Source organism: Heptranchias perlo, chromosome 16, assembly GCF_035084215.1.
Source record: "Heptranchias perlo isolate sHepPer1 chromosome 16, sHepPer1.hap1, whole genome shotgun sequence".
Classification (NCBI taxonomy): Eukaryota; Metazoa; Chordata; class Chondrichthyes; order Hexanchiformes; family Hexanchidae; genus Heptranchias; species Heptranchias perlo.
In genome coordinates, this window is record NC_090340.1 from 44,488,954 (window position 1) to 44,509,166 (window position 20,213).

At 42.2% G+C, this 20,213-nt stretch overlaps 1 protein-coding gene across 4 annotated transcripts in view; it reads right to left on the bottom strand.

The window, feature by feature from the left end:
* The window catches only part of piezo1 (piezo type mechanosensitive ion channel component 1 (Er blood group)), a 334,545-nt gene that overhangs the window by 222,503 nt on the left and 91,829 nt on the right, over window positions 1-20,213 (bottom strand). For all 4 annotated transcript variants that reach the window (XM_067998049.1, XM_067998050.1, XM_067998048.1 and 1 more), the window contains exon 2: window positions 2,364-2,459. In XM_067998049.1, the coding sequence (XP_067854150.1) occupies window positions 2,364-2,459 (96 nt within the window). The remainder of the gene's footprint in view (window positions 1-2,363; window positions 2,460-20,213) is intronic.

Here is a 20,213-nt window from a genome sequence, read left to right on the forward strand (position 1 = left end):
GTTCCTCACGCTTACATAACTAAGAATGAAGACCAACAGCAATCCAAAAAAACCACTAACTTCACATCTTGTACATTCTGGATTTAACAAATTTTTGTTATCATAATGCTGAACTGAAATCACCTGCGTGCCATCCCTTGGGGCCAGGCCTCTGTGCCCATTTACCTATTCTAATGCTCCTACAAGGTGATTCCCCAACGCTGGAACCTGCTGATTATCCACTGAGAGCATTGAAGATGGCTGTGGTGGGGAGAATGCTAAGCCAATGCCCAGTGAGATGGAAAGGAAAAGATGTCAGGGTTAAGTTGTCACCTCAACACCCTCATCATTAGGGAGTAGTGCATGTTAGCAGGGGAGCAAAAAAGAAAAAGAATAATCTTTAATATACTGTGGGCACTCTCCTTTTGCTTATTTGACCTGAGTTTGAAGCCAACCCAGTCTGATAGGGTAAAAATCCCATCTTTATGCCAGCTGTAATGCTTTAAATGTAATGAGTTTTAGAAATCCCAACTCAGTTCCTAGTGGGCATGAGCCCACAGCACAATATATTTATAATTCAGCACAAATTTGCATAAAGGTAGTAATCACACTAAAAGCAGTCCTAAAGATGGCTAAGTTCAAAAATGTGAGCATTCATACTGGTACATGGGAGAGGAGGAACATGGAGTACAACTCTGAAGAGATTGCGATTAAGACATGTTTCTGGGCAAGTATACTCTGCCTAACCATGTGAACAAAGATGTACTATACCTGATCTAGGAATGTAGGAACAGGAGTAGGGCATTTAGCCCCTCAAGTCTGTTCCGTCATTCAATTAGATCATGGCTGATCTGTATCTTAACTCCATCTAACCGCCTTGATTCCGTAACCCGTAATACCCTTGCCTAACAAAAATCTATCAATCTCAGTTTTAAAATTTACAATTAACCGAGCCTCAACAGCTTTTTGGGAGAGGGTGTTCCAAATTTGCTCTTCCCTTTGTATGAAGAAGTGCTTCCTGAAATCACCCCTGAACGGCCTAGTCCCCTTGTTCTGGATTCCCCCAGAGGAAATAATGTCTCTCTATCTACCCTATCAACTCCTTTATTCATCTTAAACACCTCAATTAGATAATGAGATTGTTTAATGCTAATATTGGGTGTCAAAGTTGAGAAAGTGTTCTATTCCGCAGCACTAAGATGAGAATGTAGTGTCTTGTTGCTGTGGGTGTGCTTGAACATGACAATGCAGCTCGCAGACGGGTATTACATTTGGAACTTCAGCACTACCACAAGATTTACAATTTTTAAAAAATGTAAACCCACACAGCCTTCTGCAACTGATCGGCGCCGTGTCAGAATTTTCATTGTGCAAACCAGATGAAAGGAATTCTTCCACAACAATCTCTTTTAAGTTGGCTCAGACCCAGAAATTTTGACATACCAGGCTAAGTGAAACTATTGTGATATTAAGTACTAATAATTATATAGCGAGATTCATGGTTACATAAATCAAGTCTATGGCAGTTAGTGGATATATTAATTACAACTGAAATGAGCATAAAATATATTTTAATGACATGATATGCCAAACAAAGAATTTGAAGCGTATAATAGCCCTAGCAATTGCTACTATAAATCATTGAACCTCAAGAAGCCACTGCACTGCACACATTAATCTCAACTCATTTATGCTCTTTCAATGTATTTGCACTGTCGGTGGACTAAACATGATGCAAGAAAATACTTAAATTGCAAAAACTAAGGTTTTAGTATTTATGTACTAATTTCTGTGTGGATCCCATGCAGCCACTGCAATATCATGTCCAACTTAGATACATTCCATAACAGTAACAATAAAATCTTAGTAGTTTCCTTCATTGTATATGTCAATTAATTAAACTCATAAATTACAAGAATATTGGATAGACTCCTTTTCATTTTGAGACTTCAAGAACTACACAAAACTGCTGTGTGTTATTACTAGGCACTGTGAAATGTTTCAAACTAGTTTGAATCTTTGCTGCCAGGACCATAATGCTGTCCAAAGCGCAAACAACCTGAACTCCAGAGTCCTAAACATAAACAGCGTCAGTAATAGATTGAGCTTAAAGTAAATAGTTTATTAATTTAAAATGTAGTTTTACTGCTTCCGAAATTCATCTGCTACCAAAATGATTGATAAATACATAATCAAATGCAGCTGGTAGAAAGTCCTATTATTTATTTCCAGTAAATGAGAACTCAATTTTGCTCTTTTCAGAAGAGTCCATACTTTAGTGCATAAACATTTAAACCTTGATTCAATAAACCACTTACATGATCCCGGAGTTCTTAGTAATAAGGTTTATATGTTAAAAAAAAACAAGAACTATCAGAACTTACCTCGTATAGTGTGTTCATTGGGGCCAAAGAACAGTGGAAGCAACAACAGATACAAGAGGTAAATCAGAGACAAGGCATTGTATCGAAAGAGGCAGGCTGTGAAGAGAAAATAAATATAAATTTTAGCACCTTAGACAGAAATATTTTAACATATCCTTTGCAGTTCTACATGTCACCCAGTCTAATAGGCTTTTAAATGCGATAATAAGATTCACAACTATGTTAAATCATTGGCCCCAACTATAGTAGTTATAAGGTCAAAAGCATTGAAGGCAGCAATATTAGTTTAGTTTTATGGTATATTGCCTTCCAGTGCTGTTCTCTTCTTCTCAAGACTACACAGTTGTCACAAATAAGTATTTACTGAGATCAAGAATTTGGTTCCTCTTGTAATAAAATAAAACAGACTCAGACATATAGCTGTTGATTGGTCTTCTCACTTCATTTCCTGTTTTTTTGGCTTGCATCAAGATTTTTCACATGCTATGAGATCATCAAGTAATTTCATGCACAAATAATTGCCTTGAAAGTTAGGCAACCATCCTCAATAATAACCAAACTGAAAACTGCTTCTTCTTAGCACAAAATGGTCATGGAGAAATAGGGTATGAATAATGTTAATTATGTAATGCTGCTGGACACACAGGATATTAGAATTTTATTAAAGCAGAACTGTCACATGCATTTTTTAAGAACAGTAAATTAGCTGGTATGAGGAGTTCAACTTTGCATTATTGCTCTGGTACGTAGTTCAAAGGCAATAACCTCTAATAGGGATGAGGAAAATAAAATACTCTTTGTTGTACTAGATTTTTTTCTGATGCTATTTACAGTATGAAAGGAAAGGGGAAAAATTCATTATACACAATCTAACCTAAGAACTCTATAAACCAGGATAAACCATATAAAATGTTGCTTGCTGTTCACATTGGTTCACTTCAAGATCTTATTCTCAACTTTTATATTTTTTTGCATGCATCCAAAAAAAAAATACATTTTTAATGCTGAGAAAGCACTTATTTTCTATCATTTTGTTCTGAATCCTAATATAATCTCTCCATTTATAACCACCCTCTATCCATGACAGATATTGCCCCATTCTTTTCAGTGGAACCCCATTCCCAACAAGTGCCAGATATTCCTCATAATCAATATATTACAGTTCCAGTAGATAGACACTGAAGACAAAGAAGCTAGAATCATCTCAGCACAATATCCAAAACTTTTTTTAAAAATTAGATTCGGCTGCAGCTTCAGAAAGTAAATATAGATTTACAGAGTTTTTATTTTGAAAAAATATGTTCCCATATCTCTAGGAACCAGAGGATATTCCTCATGAACTACTTCCTGGTAGAAGCAAATTTTGGTGCTAGCATGTTGAAATTTCTCTTACAAGAGTCAACTCCACTTAACGTTACATATTGAACAGAATAAAATAAATCGATATCACTTTGTTACGTTCTTCACAAAATCTTCTTCCTGAAATGAAGTCCAGATTAGTAAATGTACTGATGGGTCATGAACTTTTATGTTCCACTGGGAGTTGTTTTTGACAATCAGAAAAAAGGATTAGTACGCTTTGTCCATTCAATAACACTAAAATTCATTTACATGTGATCCTGGGGAAATGCAAGAGAGAGGAACTAAGTTACTTCTATCCTGATATTGCACCAAAAAACGACTACCGCAATCATTTTTTTAAATCCATACTTTGTCTTGAACCATGATGCAAGGAAACATTACTGCTAACTTTGTACTGGGTTTCAAAAGGTACATGGCCATCTGGATTGTGAATATGATGGTGTTCCCACAGCACAAATTTTTTTAATTCATTCTCGGGACGTGGGTGTCACTGGCAAGGCTGATACTTATTGCCCATCCCAAGTTGCCGTCTTGAACCGCTGCAGTTCGTGTGGTGAAGGTACTCCCACAGTGCTGTTTGGCAGGAAGTTCCAGGATTTTGTCCCAGCGACATTGAAGGAACAGCGATATATGTCCAAGTCAAGATGGTGTGTGACTTGGAGGAGAACTTGGAGGTGCTGGTATTCCCATGCATCTGCTGCTCTTGTCCTTCTAGATGATGGAGGCTGCAGGTTTGGGAGCTGCTGCCAAAGAAATCTCGGCGAGTTGCTGTAGTGCATCCTGAAGATAGGACACACTGCAACCATACCGTAGTAAGCTGATGGTGGAGGAAGTGTCTTTTAAGCCAATGGATAAGGTGCAGATTGAGCTTTGTCCTGATAGTGTCGAGCTTCTTGAGTGTTGTTGGAGCTGCACCCTTCCAGGCAAGTGGAGAGTATTCCATCACACACTTGACTTGTGCCTTGTAGATGGTGGAAAGGCTTTGGGGAGTCAGGAGGTGAGCCATTGACCGAAGAATACCCATCCTCTAACCTGCTCTAGTAGCCACAGTATTTATATGGCTGGTCCACTTCAGTTTCTGGTCAATGGTGACCACCCCCCCACCCCTACCCTGCGCCGGACATCGATGGTGGGGGACCCGATGATGATGATAATGCCACTGAATGTCAAGGGGAGCTTGTTATGCTCTCTTTTGTTGGATATGGTCATTGCTTGGCACTTATGTGGCGTGAATGTTACTTGCCAATTGTCAGCCCAAGTCTGGATGTTGTCCAGGTCTTGCTGCATACATGCATGGACTGTTTCATTATCTGAGGAATTGCGAATGGAGCTGAACATGGTGCAATCATCAGTGAATAGCTCCACTTCTGACTTTATGATGGAGGGAAGGAATTGATGAAGCAACTGAAGATAGTTGGGCCTAGGACGCTGCCTTGAGGAAATCCTGCAGCCATGTCCTGGGATAGAGACGATTGGCCTACAAAAACTACAACCATCTTCCTTTGTTTCAGGTATGATCCCAGCTACTGAAGAGTTCAACCCCTGATTCCCATAGACTCAGTTTTTCTAGGGCTCCTTGGTGCCAATGGCAGTCACTCTCACCTCACCTCTGGAATTCAGCTCGTGTCCATGTTTGGACCAAGGCTGTAATGACGTCTGGAACCGAGTGGTTCTGACAGAACCCAAACTGAGTATCAGTGAATAGGTTATTGGTGAGTAAGTGTCACTTGATAGCATTGTTGATGACTCCTTCCATCACTATGCTGATGATTTGGTGTAAGATGATAGGGCGATAATTGGCCGAATTGGAGTTGTCCTAATTTTTGTGGACAGGATATACCTGGGCAATTTTCCACATTGTCGGGTAGATGCCTGTGCGGTAGCTGTACTGGAACAGCTTAGCTAAAGGTGCGGCTAGTTCTGGAGCACAGGTCTTCGGCATTACAGCTGGGATATTATCAGGACCCATAGTCTTTGCTGCGCCCTGTGCACTCAGCCATTTCTTAATGTCAGGTGGAGTGAATCGAATTGGCTGAAGACTGGCAACTATATTGGTGGGGACCTCAAGAGGCAGCTGAAAAGTATCATCCACTCGGCACTACTGGCTGAAGATGGGTGCGAAAACATCAGCCTTGTGTTTTGCAATCACATGCTGGGCTCTGCTAGCATGGGTGGTCGTGGAGCTTCCTCCTTCCGTTAGTTACTTAAATGTCCATCGCCATTCACGAGTGGAGGTGGCAGGGTTGCAGAACTTTGAACTCATCCGTTGGTTACAGGATCACTCTGCTCTGTCTATCTGCTGTTTTCGCTGTTTAGCATGCAAGCAGTCAGGTGTTATAGTTTCGTCAGGTTGGCACCTCTTTTTCAGGTACGCCTGGTGCTGCTCCAGGCATGCTGTTCTACACTCCTCATTGAACCAGGGTTGGTCACCTGGCTTGATAGTGATGAGGAGTGAGGGATATGCCAGGGGCTATGAGGTTACAGATTGTGGTGATACACAATTCTGCTACTGCCAATGACCCACAACAGTTCATGGATGTCCAGTTTTGAGTAGCTAGATCTATTCTTAATTTATCCTATTTAACATGGTGGTAGTGCCACACGACACGATGGAGGGTGTCCTTAGTTTGAAGACGGGGCTTAGTCTCCACTAGGTTACTCCTACCAATGCTGTCGTGGACAAGTAGACAGTGAGGACGGGGGTCAAGTAGGTTATTCCATCATGTTGGTTCTCTTATCATCAGCCATCAGCCAGCTTGGTCAATGGTGGTACTACCGAGCCACTATTGGTGGGTAATGGACATTGAAGTCCCTCATCCAGAGTTCATTCTGTGCCCTTACTATCCTTCATGCTTCCTACAAGTGAAGTTCAGCATGGAGGAGTACTGATTCATTAGCTGAGGGAGGATGATATGTGGTAATCAGCAGCAGGTACTCTTGCTTATGTTTGAGCTGAAGCCATTAGACTTCCTGGGGTCCGGAGTCAAGGTTGAGGGCGCCCAGGGCCACTAACCGCGGCCCCCCCCCCCAAAACCACCGACTGTATACCACTGTGCCCCTACCTCTGGCGGTCTTCTTGATGGGACAGGGCATACTCAGAATGATGATGATGTGGTCTGGGATGCTGGTATGATTCTGTGCACATGACTAGATCAGGCTGTTGCTTCACTAGTCTGTAGGACAGCTCTCCCAACTTTGACACCAGTCCCCAGGTGTTAGTGAGGAGGACCTTCCAGGGTCGACTGGGTTGGTTGCGCCTGATTTGATGCCTAGGTCGCAGCCGAGTGGTCCATCCAGTTTGATACAACTGAGTGGCTTGCTCAGCCACTTCAGAGGGCAGTTACGAGTCAACCACGTTGGTGTGGGACTGGAGTAACATATAGGCCAGACCAGGTAAGGCAGATTTCCTTCCCTAAAGGACATTAGTAAACCAGTTGGGTTTTTATGACAATCCAACAGCTTTATGGTCACTTTTACCGATACCAGCTTTTTATTTCCAGATTTTATGGGGTTTTTTTTATTTTAAATTCTCAAACTGCCAATGTGAGATTTGAACTCACATTCTCTGGATTATTAGTCCAGTAACATAATCGCTATGCTACCATACCCATGTAGACTTTACTGGAAAAGAACAAGTATTTGGTTTTAAACTTGAACACAAAACCTGCCTCCTTTATTGTATGTTAAAGCCACCAGACATACCAAAAATATCCTACATGATGCAAAGCTAGTTTGACTGTTGCAAGTCGCAGAAGAAATTCAGAACTCAAAACATTCAAATGCAATTAGTTTACTGGCAGAGTGATTTATAAAAAACAGGTATAAGGAGGAGTACTGATTCATCAGCTGAGGGAGGATGATAGGTGGTAATCAGCAGCAGGTACTCTTGATTATGTTTGAGCTGAAGCCATGAGACTTCCTGGGATCCGGAGTCAACGTTGAGGATGCCCAGGGCCACTAACCGCCCCCAGGTATAACTGTAGATCATTTACATACATTACATCAGTTTGAAAAATTAACCACCTATAGTAATTACAGTGAAATAGTGGACAGGGTTCCTCAAGAAGCTGGAAAAAAGGCACATTTTCCGATTGTTCGCCAGGCAGTTCTCTGCTACACTGGTTGCTGAATCATTTCCATTTAGGCACTCTATAACTATTCCCTTGAGGATGCAACCTACATTTTTCAAATTATCCCCTTACTTTAGCATTTTGAGAAATTCCAACATTTATCATTTCATTATCCTTGTAAATGAACATTAAAATACATAGTTTTATAACTTCTGTAATTGCAGGTATATTATTCATATATTTAGAATGAAATATATATTTTTTTAAGTATCTGATTTTCATACTTAACACTGTATAGTGACTTAAGATATCCTCCTCTACACCTGTAGTGATGAACACTCCTATTTTTTAAACTAGCGGATAAGCCCTACCAGATGGGGAAGATGGGAAAGAACACACACATAATAAACTAATCGTGGCATAAATCACTACAATGCTATCTACTAACTTACTAATTTCATAAAGATCATAATTGCACTTTTATTAGCGCAGTACTGCCAAAACCTGAGATAACGAAATGGCACACAATAATGAAACAATGTTGTGTGGCACATAACAGGCAGGCAGCCAGCCACTTGACAAACTCTTGACTTCAGGAAAGATTGAATAGGCTGGGACTCTTTTCTCTAGAAAAGAGAAGACTGTGGGGTGACCTGACAGAGGGTCTTTAAGATTATGAAAGGGTAAACGTAGAGAAGATGTTTCCACTTGCAGGGGAGACCAGAACAAAGGACCATAAATATAAGATAGTCACTAATGAATCCAATGGGGAATTCAGGAGAAATTTCTTTATCCAGAGAGTGGTTAGAAAGTGGAACTCGCTACCACAAGGAGTAGTTGAAGTGACGAGCATAGATGCATTTAAGGGGAAGCTAAATAAACACATGAGGGAGAAAGGAATAGAAGGATATGCTGATAGGGTTAGATAAAGTAGGGAGGGAGGAGGCTCATGTGGAGCATAAACACCGGCATGGACCTGTTGGGCCGAATGGCCTGTTTCTGTGCTGTACATTCTAAGTAATTCCTTTTTTCCTCAATCTTATACTATTTGGAGCGATATGAAGGTTCCAGGCATTGCAAATGCTTCTAGGAACATAAAAAGGTAAAGACTGCTTGGGGGTTTCCAGCTTTGCACAAATCTTTTCACTTGGATGTTTAGGGTCCCAGTTCCACAAAATTCACTGCCATTTCTCAAATTCTGAAATCTTACATACTTCAAACACAGGACTGTTTTGTTCTACATCACACATATGTACCTCCAGTGTCTAAGAAATTGAAGTCAAATTTAGCAGTCAAATGCTTGGGCATCTTCCCTTTTGTACAGTTGCAAAAAACAAGGGGTGCATTAACATGAACTACCTCATAATTATGTCATATCTATTTTAGCGTGACATATTCAGAGATTAATCTGGGTGAGGTTACTAAGGCAGAGTATTTCTGTTTTTTTAAAAATAACATTTTCAGTAGTTTAGGTGTCCCTTCCATCCAACGTCACATACTATTCCCTGACTGAGAACAATCAGGTAACCTGGTCTTGGCCTCCTGCAAATGCTGCTCTTCACCAAGCTACGAGGTCACAAGCAAAACTTAGACGAGTTGTTCTGCCACTGTTCTTATGTCCCTTACCCAGAGCGTTACATGCTCTCTCCTGAACAGTTCTGAAGACATCTGGAACTTGAGGTGAGAAAATGGCAAGCCCAAACTTGCATTCTTTATGGCAACAGCTGAGAGGAGCGGATCGGAGCAGAGGGAGCTGCGACGGAGTTCGAAGTGACGTCAGGAATCAGAAAGGGACGCGACACAGGGCAGGCACCTGATTGGTGAGTAGGTTCAGGTGAGTATTTCTACTTATCAACAGTAACTAAAGTAAAAAGAAAGGTAAGGTCTGCAGGTCTTATAGCAAGTAGTGTTTTTTTAGTGAATCAAGGTCCCTCGTGCAGTTAACATTCTCTAAATTAAGAATAATTTAAAGGAGTAAACTCCTTTAAATTATTCTTAATTTAAAGGAGTTTAAATGCAGGAGTAAACTCCTTAAAGGGAGTGGTAAGTAGTTTTTCTTTCCTTTTTTTTTCTCTTGACAGTGTAGTTGTTGTTAAGCTAACTTAAGAGTTAAGTCATGGCAGGAGATCCCAGAGCCGTGTCATGTTCCACTTGTGGGATGTGGGAATTTGGGGATTCTTCCTGTGTCCCTGATTCCTTCACCTGCGGGAAGTGTGTCCAGCTGCAGCTACTGTTTGACTGCTTGACGGCTCTGGAGCTGCGGATGGACTCACTTTGGAGCATCCGCGATGCTGAGAAAGTCGTGGATAGCACGTTCAGTGAGTTGGTCACACCACAGATAAAAATTACTGAGGGAGATAGTGAATGGGTGACCAACAGACAGAGGAAGAGGAGGAAGGCAGTGCAGGGGTCCCCTGCGGTCATCTCCCTCCAAAACAGGTATACCGTTTTGGATACTGTTGGGGGAGATGGCTCACCAGGGGAAGGTGGCAGTGGCCAGGTTCATGGCATCGTGGCTGGCTCTGCTGCACAGGAGGGCAGGAAAAAGAGTGGCAGAGCTATAGTGATAGGGGACTTGATTGTAAGGGGAATAGACAGGCGTTTCTGCGGACGCAACAGAGACTCCAGGATGGTATGTTGCCTCCCTGGTGCAAGGGTCAGGGATGTCTCGGAGCGGCTGCAGGACATTCTGGAGGGGGAGGGTGAACAGCCAGTTGTTGTGGTGCACATAGGCACCAACGATATAGGTAAAAAACGGGATGAGGTCCTACAAGCTGAATTTAGGGAGTATGGAGTTAAACTAAAGAGTAGGACCTCAAAGGTAGTAATCTCAGGATTGCTACCAGTGCCACGGGCTAGTCAGAGTAGGAATGACAGGATAGCTAGGATGAATACGTGGCTTGAGAGATGGTGCAAGAGGGAGGGATTCAAATTCCTGGGACATTGGAACCGGTTCTGGGGGAGGCGGGACCAGTACAAATTGGACGGTCTGCATCTGGGCAGGACTGGAACCAATGTCCTAGGGGGATTGTTTGCTAGTGCTGTTGGGGAGGGTTTAAACTAATGTGGCAGGGGGATGGGAACCGATGCAGGAAGTTAGTGGGAAGTAAAGTGGTGACAGAAACAAAAGGCAGTAAGGGAGAGTGTACAGAACATGACCGGACAGATGGTCTGAGAAAGCAGGGCAAAGACCAAGGGAAGTCTAGATTAAACTGCATTTATTTCAATGCAAGAAGTCTGATGGGCAAGGCAGATGAACTCAGGGCATGGATGGGTACATGGGACTGGGATGTTATAGCTATTACTGAAACATGGCTAAGGGAGGGGCAGGACTGGCAGCTCAATGTTCCAGGGTACAGATGCTATAAGAAAGATAGAGCAGGAGGTAAGAGAGGAGGGGGAGTTGTGTTCTTGATTAGGGAGAACATCAAGGCAGTAGTGAGAGGGGATATATCCGAGGGTTCGCCCACTGAGTCTATATGGGTAGAACTGAAAATAAGAAGGGAGAGATCACTTTGATAGGATTGTACTACAGACCCCCAAATAGTCAACGGGAAATTGAGGAGCAAATATGCAAGGAGATTACAGACAGCTGCAAGAAAAATAGGGTGGTAATAGTAGGGGACTTTAACTTTCCCAACATTGACTGGGACAGCCATAGCATTAGGGGCTTGGATGGAGAGAAATTTGTTGAGTGTATTCAGGAGGAATTTCTCATTCAGTATGTGGATGGCCCGACTAGAGAGGGGGCAAAACTTGACCTCCTCTTGGGAAATAAGGAAGGGCAGGTGACAGAAGTGTTAGTGAGGGATCACTTTGGGACCAGTGATCATAATTCCATTAGTTTTAAGATAGCTATGGAGAATGATAGGTCTGACCCAAAAGTTAAAATTCTAAATTGGGGAAAGGCCAATTTTGATGGTATTAGACAGGAACTTTCAGAAGTTGATTGGGAGAGTCTGTTGGCAGGCAAAGGGACGTCTGGTAAGTGGGAGGCTTTCAAAAGTGTGTTAACCAGGGTTCAGGGTAAGCACATTCCTTATAAAGTGACGGGCAAGGCTGCTAGAAGTAGGGAACCTTGGATGACTCGGGAGATTGAGGCACTAGTCAAAAAGAAGAAGGAGGCATATGACATGCATAGGCAGCTGGGATCAAGTGGATCCCTTGAAGAGTATAGAGATTGCCGGAGTAGAGTTAAGAGAGAAATCAGGAGGGCAAAAAGGGGACATGAGATTGCTTTGGCAGATAAGGCAAAGGAGAATCCAAAGAGCTTCTACAAATACATAAAGGGCAAAAGAGTAACTAGGGAGAGAGTAGGGCCTCTTAAGGATCAACAAGGTCATCTATGTGCGGAACAACAAGAGATGGGTGAGATCCTGAATGAATATTTCACATCGGTATTTACGGTTGAGAGAGGCATGGATGTTAGGGAACTTGGGGAAATAAATAGTGATGTCTTGAGGAATGTACATATTACAGAGAGGGAGGTGCTGGAAGTCTTAATGCGCATCAAGGTAGATAAATCTCCAGGACCTGATGAAATGTATCCCAGGACGTTATGGGAGGTTAGGGAGGAAATTGCGGGTCCCCAGCAGAGATATTTGAATCATCGACAGCTACAGGTGAGGTGCCTGAAGATTGGAGGGTAGCAAATGTTGTGACCTTGTTTAAGAAGGGCGGCAGGGAAAAGCCTGGGAACTACAGACCGGTGAGCCTGACATCTGTAGTGGGTAAGTTGTTAGAGGGTATTCTGAGGGACAGGATCTACAGGCATTTGGAGAGGCAGGGACTGATTAGGAACAGTCAGCATGGTTTTGTGAGAGGAAAATCATGTCTCACGAATTTGATTGAGTTTTTTGAAGGGGTAACCAAGAAGATAGATGAGGGCTGTGCAGTGGACGTGGTCTACATGGACTTTAGCAAAGCCTTTGACAAGGTACCGCATGGTAGGTTGTTACATAAGGTTAAATCTCACGGGATCCAAGGTGAGGTAGCCAGTTGGATACAAAATTGGCTTGACGACAGAAAACAGAGGGTGGTTGTAGAGGGTTGTTTTTCAAACTGAAGGCCTGTGTCCAGCGGTGTGCCTCAGGGATTGGTGCTGGGTCCGCTGTTATTTGTTATTTATATTAATGATTTGGATGAGAATTTAGGAGGCATGGTTAGTAAGTTTGCAGATGACACCAAGATTGGTGGCATTGTGGACAGTGAAGAAGGTTATCTAGGATTGCAACGGGATCTTGATAAATTGGGCCAGTGGGCCGATGAATGGCAGATGGAGTTTAATTTAGATAAATGTGAGGTGATGCATTTTGGTAGATCGAATCGGGCCAGGACCTACTCCGTTAATGGTAGGGCGTTGGGGAGAGTTATAGAACAAAGAGATCTAGGAGTACAGGTTCATAGCTCCTTGAAAGTGGAGTCACAGGTGGATAGGGTGGTGAAGAAGGCATTCGGCATGCTTGGTTTCATTGGTCAGAACATTGAATACAGGAGTTGGGATGTCTTGTTGAAGTTGTACAAGACATTAGTAAGGCCACACTTGGAATACTGTGTACAGTTCTGGTCACCCTATTATAGAAAGGATATTATTAAACTCGAAAGAGTGCAGAAAAGATTTACTAGGATGCTACCGGGACTTGATGGTTTGACTTATAGGGAGAGGTTAGATAGACTGGGACTTCTTTCCCTGGAGAGTAGGGGGTTTAGGGGTGATCTTATAGAAGTCTATAAAATAATGAGGGGCATAGATAAGGTAGATAGTCAAAATCTTTTCCCAAAGGTAGGGGAGTCTATAACGAGGGGACATAGATTTAAGGTGAGAGGGGAGAGATACAAAAGGGTCCAGAGGGGCAATTTTTTCACTCAAAGGGTGGTGAGTGTCTGGAACGAGCTGCCAGAGGCAGTAGTAGAGGCGGGTACAATTTTGTCTTTTAAAAAGCATTTGGACAGTTACATGGGTAAGATGGGTACAGAGGGATATGGGCCAAGTGCAGGCAATTGGGACTAGCTTCGTGGTATAAACTGGGCGACAAGGACATGTTGGGCCGAAGGGCCTGTTTCCATGTTGTAACTTCTATGATTCTATGAATGTGTTGGTCCACCAAAACATTATGCCACCAAGCTGCCTATGATGAAACAATATGTTTCATGACTAGGATTAGTGACTCCAATATACAGATCCATCGAGTGTCAATTATGTTTGATAATTACTTATTTTGGTTTTAAAATATATGTCACCACACTGGTGTGATCCTGAGACAAGGTAGTCCAGGTTCAACCTTCGCTTTTCAGTGATTCAGCAGAGACATTGATGAGATGGTACAACTGACGTCAGAATCCCAGCTGAGAGAGGGGAAATGAACTTACTTAAGCTCCAGCTCCTTACTGCTATCCAGCGACCATTGCTAGAAAGGGCGCATGTGGATATTGGACAAGGAAAGATAAGACTTGGATGCAAAGCCTCTGCAGTTGAATAGTTAATTGATATTTACTGTCTAGGTTCGCACATGAAATATAACAACATTGATGAGGTGCCTGATCACTAAGGTGCCCATTGAACCTTACTGCAACATAAGCCCAATGGGAATTCCCCCTAACTGAGATGTTTCGAAGAGGAGGAAGACCTACAGAGGGCACTAGACAGCTCAGGCTCTACAAGAAGTACTCGGTGCCTACCCATTGGTACCACACACCCATATCTACGGACAGAAGTGTGCATAGTTTGTTGCCATCAGATAAACTGCAACTACTTTCCTCTAAACTATTTATATATACTTCAGGAACCATTAGCAACATAACTATGGCCCTTAATTTCCATGGGGATGGTCCTGATCTTACGTTATTTCTCCAGGAGTTCTGCTGATCTCCTGCTGAAGTTACAGCGGGAAATTGGGGCAACCTGGTCAGAAATTCAGGGCCTATGTCTTCTGCTGAATTATTCCATAACCTATCAGTGATAAAATAATATGTAGGAAGATATCCGTACACTTACTGCTGACTCCCGAGTTACCATATGCATTAGGGCCACTGATTAAGAGATATCTTGGGGGCAGATCTGTATGTGTAGAACTCCCCCTGACGTAACATCATGAAGTTCCGTTCAAGTGGCATCATGAACAGAGATGGCAAGCATTCTTCAGTCACGTCAACATGTGCAAAAGCAACATCAGTCTCTCGAATCCACCAGGCCAGAACCACAGAAGCAGCACTCTCGAGACTGAAGGGCTGAATTTCCACTAACCCATAAATCATCAAGTCTTGTCATTGCATGTCCCAAACCTAAATGAGGTATTTCTCATTTTACAGTTTATGTAGGAACAACTGGGTGGTTGATTAAAATGGCTGATCATGTGGAAAATATATTTTAATGCATCCCAAAGAAACAGTGTTACATACCAAAAAAGTTCAGATTTTTCACACAAGGAAAAAGTAATTTCGGACAAGTGAACAAAAGGACCCAATTAGAACAGTCAACTAGATTCTGAATATTAATATAGAACACAAGCATAATTTTGAAGTCACTTTTTAAATACATCTCATCCAAAGTTTTAGTGGTTTGCAGCTATTTAGTGGTTTTCAATATTTCTACATAATCCAGGTACGTACATCAATATGTTTTACTAAGAAAACTGGCAGAAAAAAACACAAACCCAAGAATTAAAGGGTCTTTCATATAGACCAGGAAGATGGAAAATTCCCCTCTGCTCTTTTGGCTGTGGCAGACAGGCTGCCATAAATGACAAAATGAATCAGGAAGCACAGCTTCCAGAGTGCAGTTTTTTTTTTCTTCATGGAAAATATGAGTGAATAGTAAGGCATTCCTTTGTTTGGTGCACACTTTCCTCTCTCCCGTTCTGCAACTAAAATTAATTCCATCCACATGTTATGTCCATTTTCAATTAATGCAGAAGCTCTTCCAAGAAATCATGCAGTATCTGGGAATCTTTAATTGCGCAGTGCATCAATTCTTGATCAGGCTACAAAATAGTAATGACTATACAACTTCTTAAGTAGCTTTTTGGAAAAGTTGTTAATTCAACATTGAAAATGCTCACAGACACCTACTAAAAGCACAACAGTACTTCATGAGGTACACTTTTACGGCTAACGCTCATTTAATCCAATTTGAAAACCGGAAAACTACAATGGTGCCCAATTCATTACAAGTTACGAAATGTGTAGAAAAAAGGGAAAATTGTCCTCGAGATTTTGAATACTGCCCTGCCCATATGAATCAGACTTTAGTCAAACCAGTAGTCACAAAGGGCCTTTTAGTTGTAGAGAAATAATGAAGTATTGCAAATTATTGTGCCTTGCAGATAACTTTTTATTTATTTAATGTGGTTTTTTTTAAATCCCAAGTATATTGCACACCTGAAAAGTATACCACTTGTCAGCAACTGCAGACATTCTACGCCAAAAAGCCCCGAATTTAACCTTACCCACCTGGTGGGACCGGAGCAGGTTTGGGTCGGACGCTGTTTTACACTCCACTCAATTTTACGCTCCATTGAAGTAATTGGAACATAAAATCAGGCCGTCTAAAAACAGGCAAATGACCTGAACCCGCTGGGCGGGTTAGGTTAAAATCAGGGCTATAGATTCACTTACTCATTTGCACATACATGAGACATACACATTTCTACAGTCTTAACTTTCTTTGGAGGACTTACATTAACAGTTAGCTACAAGAAAATAGGAACCAACCAGCCTGTTGCAAAAGCAACACCCACATATGACTGTAGTCATACTTAGAACTTCTTCTTCGGTTCAATTCAAGAACCAAAAGTCACTTTTGTTAATTAAAAAGTACTTTACTCCCTCAAACACAATGGTCTGGTTTCCACAGAACCTTCAGAGGTCATACAACTAATTTAAAATAGTATACAAATGTAACATAAAAAACAAAAAACTAGATATAATTTGGTATTCTGGTTCTATAGCAGGTTTCCAAGGCATGAAATGATGGTAAAAAGGTCCAATTTTGCGCGTCGACGTCCCGCACCTCAAGGTGGCCTGAAATATGTCCGATGCCATATTAGCTTGGGCAATATTCAGGCCTTCCTGACAGTCTCCCAGAAGAGGCATTAGGCCCCTTGTACATGTTAATAAGGGGGCCCAACGCCTGCTTAGGAACCTCTCTCCAAAATTGGTCAGAACCAGAGCTGAGCATGGCCAGCTGTTCTGGTTCCTTCTGCGGCCTAACCAGTGGTCCTTAAAGAAACTGCTGGATGCCGCCAACAGAAAGAGAGTTTTTTTCATTTTAACTTACCTTATTGTGGAGCCAGGAAAAGCAGGAGTGCTGCCCCTGGCTCCACAGCACCTCTGCCAGCCCATGCTCAGCCCCTCCTGCTCGCCTCCCCAGCCCTCCCAGAACACACCCGAAGGCTGCTGGTAGCGTCGCAGTCAGCCCACATTAATCCAGAGGAAACAGGCGAGCTGCCTCAGGAGGCCCAACAGTTGTCCACAGATAAGGCCCGAGGGCCAATTTCAGATGAGCATCAGGCCTCGAGCTTCTCAAGCTGCAAGCATACCAACCATTTCGGGCCCAAAATGGGCGTAAACAAATTTCTCCCCTACTCTCACTTTCATCAATGGCATGTGCAGGCGTTTCAGTGTCCTACACCGTGCATACAATATACACTAAACCTAACACACAATGATGAAGAAGAAGAAATCTTTTGATGGGTTTTTGCTAATTATATATCTAAAAAGAGCAGAGATTTTATTTTACTTCAAAATAATTGATTAAACTCATGAGTTTAAATACATTCACCTGCACCATTATTTTTCAGTCTAAGTGGCTGTGGCAAGAAAACTAGAATAAATGCAGGAAATTCACGATTGCCATTGACTTGACAGGAGGGAAGAGTTATGACAATCAACTTTTCATGGTTTTGGCAAGGGTATTGGTAGAGCGATGAAGAAGTCTCAGGAAATTATGGATAATTGTGCAACTCACTTATGCCATAATTTCCTGGGACTTTTGCACTGGAAAACAAACCCAACGCTGTAGATCACCATTACAATGGCACCAGTCTCCGGGAAATTCTGGGCACGTATACTTAGCCCAAATTGTTGAAACGCAGGACTTCACAAACGAAATAATATATAAACAGCAACTAAAAACTATCTAGTCTCCAAGCATAATCATTTTAATGACTGCTTAATGATTAAAATGTCGGGTTATTAACCACTGCACATGGGTATGGGTGGCTCACTAGGATGTCTAATTCTTAGGAATGCTAAGTGGGTGGTGCACTTTCAACCCCAACCAGCATACAGAATCCCACTGATTAATCTCGAGAGAGTCTTCATTACTTTTATTCTTTGCATCAAATAAACTCTGAAGGTATTGTACATTATCTCCAGGACGCACATCCAGTATCATACACCACTGTACACACCGAGAACTGCAAATAGCTAGCAAGCACTTTTACTTCCTCTGGATAGTCTGCTGGTAATGAGGCACTCTATTCACATGACCCTTGCTTTGATCAGAATGGCATGCTCATATCCTCTTGGCAACCCGAGTAAGAATTATTAAAAGAAAAGCATTCCTTTTTGTGCAGTATAGATCAGCTTTTTCACAAAAGGATTGGGGGAAGAAACAAGATCTTATTCCAGTTGTTACAACATTTCTAGTAGCTGCTCCTTCTGAAATCATCATTTTTGAAAATAAAACAATATTATGAATTTAATCAAAGAAAACACAGGTAATGTGTTCCAAAAAGGAAGTTATCTAATCATTTTGATTTGCTACAGTTCACAAATTGTGTGTAGTGCTCATAATGTACATTGAGAACAGAAATTCAGCTGAATCTTGACCCGCCCTTACTTCTAGAATCAGAGAAAATTTACGGCACAAAAGGAGGCCATTCAGCCCATCGTGTTCATGCCAGCTGAGAAACTGGCCACCCAGCCAATCCCACTTTTCCGCATTTGGTCCGTAGCCCTGCAGGTCACGGCTCTTCAGGTGCACATCCAAGTATTTTTTTTAAATGAGTTGAGGGTTTCTGCCTCTACCACCCTTTCAGGCAGTGAGTTCCAGACCCCTATCACCCTCTGGGTGAAAAAAAATTTCCTCATTTCCGTTCTAATCCTTCTACCAATCACTTCAAATCTATGCCCCCTGGTTATTGACCTCACTGCTAAGGGAAATATGTCTTTCCTATCCACTCTATCTAGGCCCCTCATCATTTTATATACCTCAATCAAATCACCCCTCAGCCTCCTCTGTTCCAAGGAAAACAACCCCAGCCTATCCAATCTGTCATCATAGCTAAAATTCTCTAGGCCTGGCAACATCCTTGTAAATCTCATCTGCACCCTCTCTAGTGCAATTACATACTTCCTGTAATGTGGTGACCAGAACTGTGCACAGTACTCAAGATGTGGCCTAACTAGTGTTGTATACAGTTCCAGCTAACATCCCTGCTTTTATATTCTATGCCTCAGCTAATAAAGGAAAGCATTCCATATGTCTTCTTAACCACCTTACCTACCTGTCCTACTGCCTTCAGGGATCTGTGGACATGCACTTCAAGGTCCCTCACTTCCTCTACACCTCTCAGTATCCTCCCATTTATTGTGTACTCCCTTGCCTTGTTTGCCCGCCCCAAATGCATTACCTCACACTTCTCCGGATTGAACTCCATTTGCCACTTTTCTGCCCATCTGACCAGTCCATTGATATCTTCCTGCAATCTACAGCTTTCCTCCTCACTATCAACCACACGGCCTATCTTTGTGTCATCCGTAAATTTCTTAATCATGCCCTCTACGTTTAAGTCCATATCGTTAATGTATATCACAAAAAGCAAAGGACCTAGTACTGAGCCCTGTGGTACCCCACTGGAAACAGCCTTCCAGTCACAAAAACACCAGTCAACCATTACCCTTTGCTTCCTGCCACTGAGCCAATTTTGGATCCAATTTGCCGCATTCCTTTGGATCGCATGGGCCTTTACTTTTTTGACCAATCTGCCATGTGAGACCTTGTCAAAAGCCTTGCTAAAATCCATGTAGACTACATCGATTACGCTACCCTCATCGATCCTCCTTGTCTCCTCCTTGAAAAATTCAATCAAGTTAGTTAGACATGACCTCCCCTTAACAAATCCGTGTTGACTGTCCTTAATCAGTCTGTGCCTTTCTAAGTGACAGTTTATCCCGTCCCTCAGAATTGATTCCAATAATTTGCCCACCACCGAGGTTAGGCTGACTGACCTCTAATTACTCGGTCTATCCTTCGCTCCCTTTTTAAACAACGGTACAATGTTAGCAGTCCTCCAATTCTCCGGCACTACGCCTGTATTCAGTGAAGTTTGGAAAATGATTGTGAAAGCCTCTGCTATTTCCTCCCTGGCTTCTTTTAACAGCCTGGAATGCCCTGGTGATCTATCCACTTTCAAAG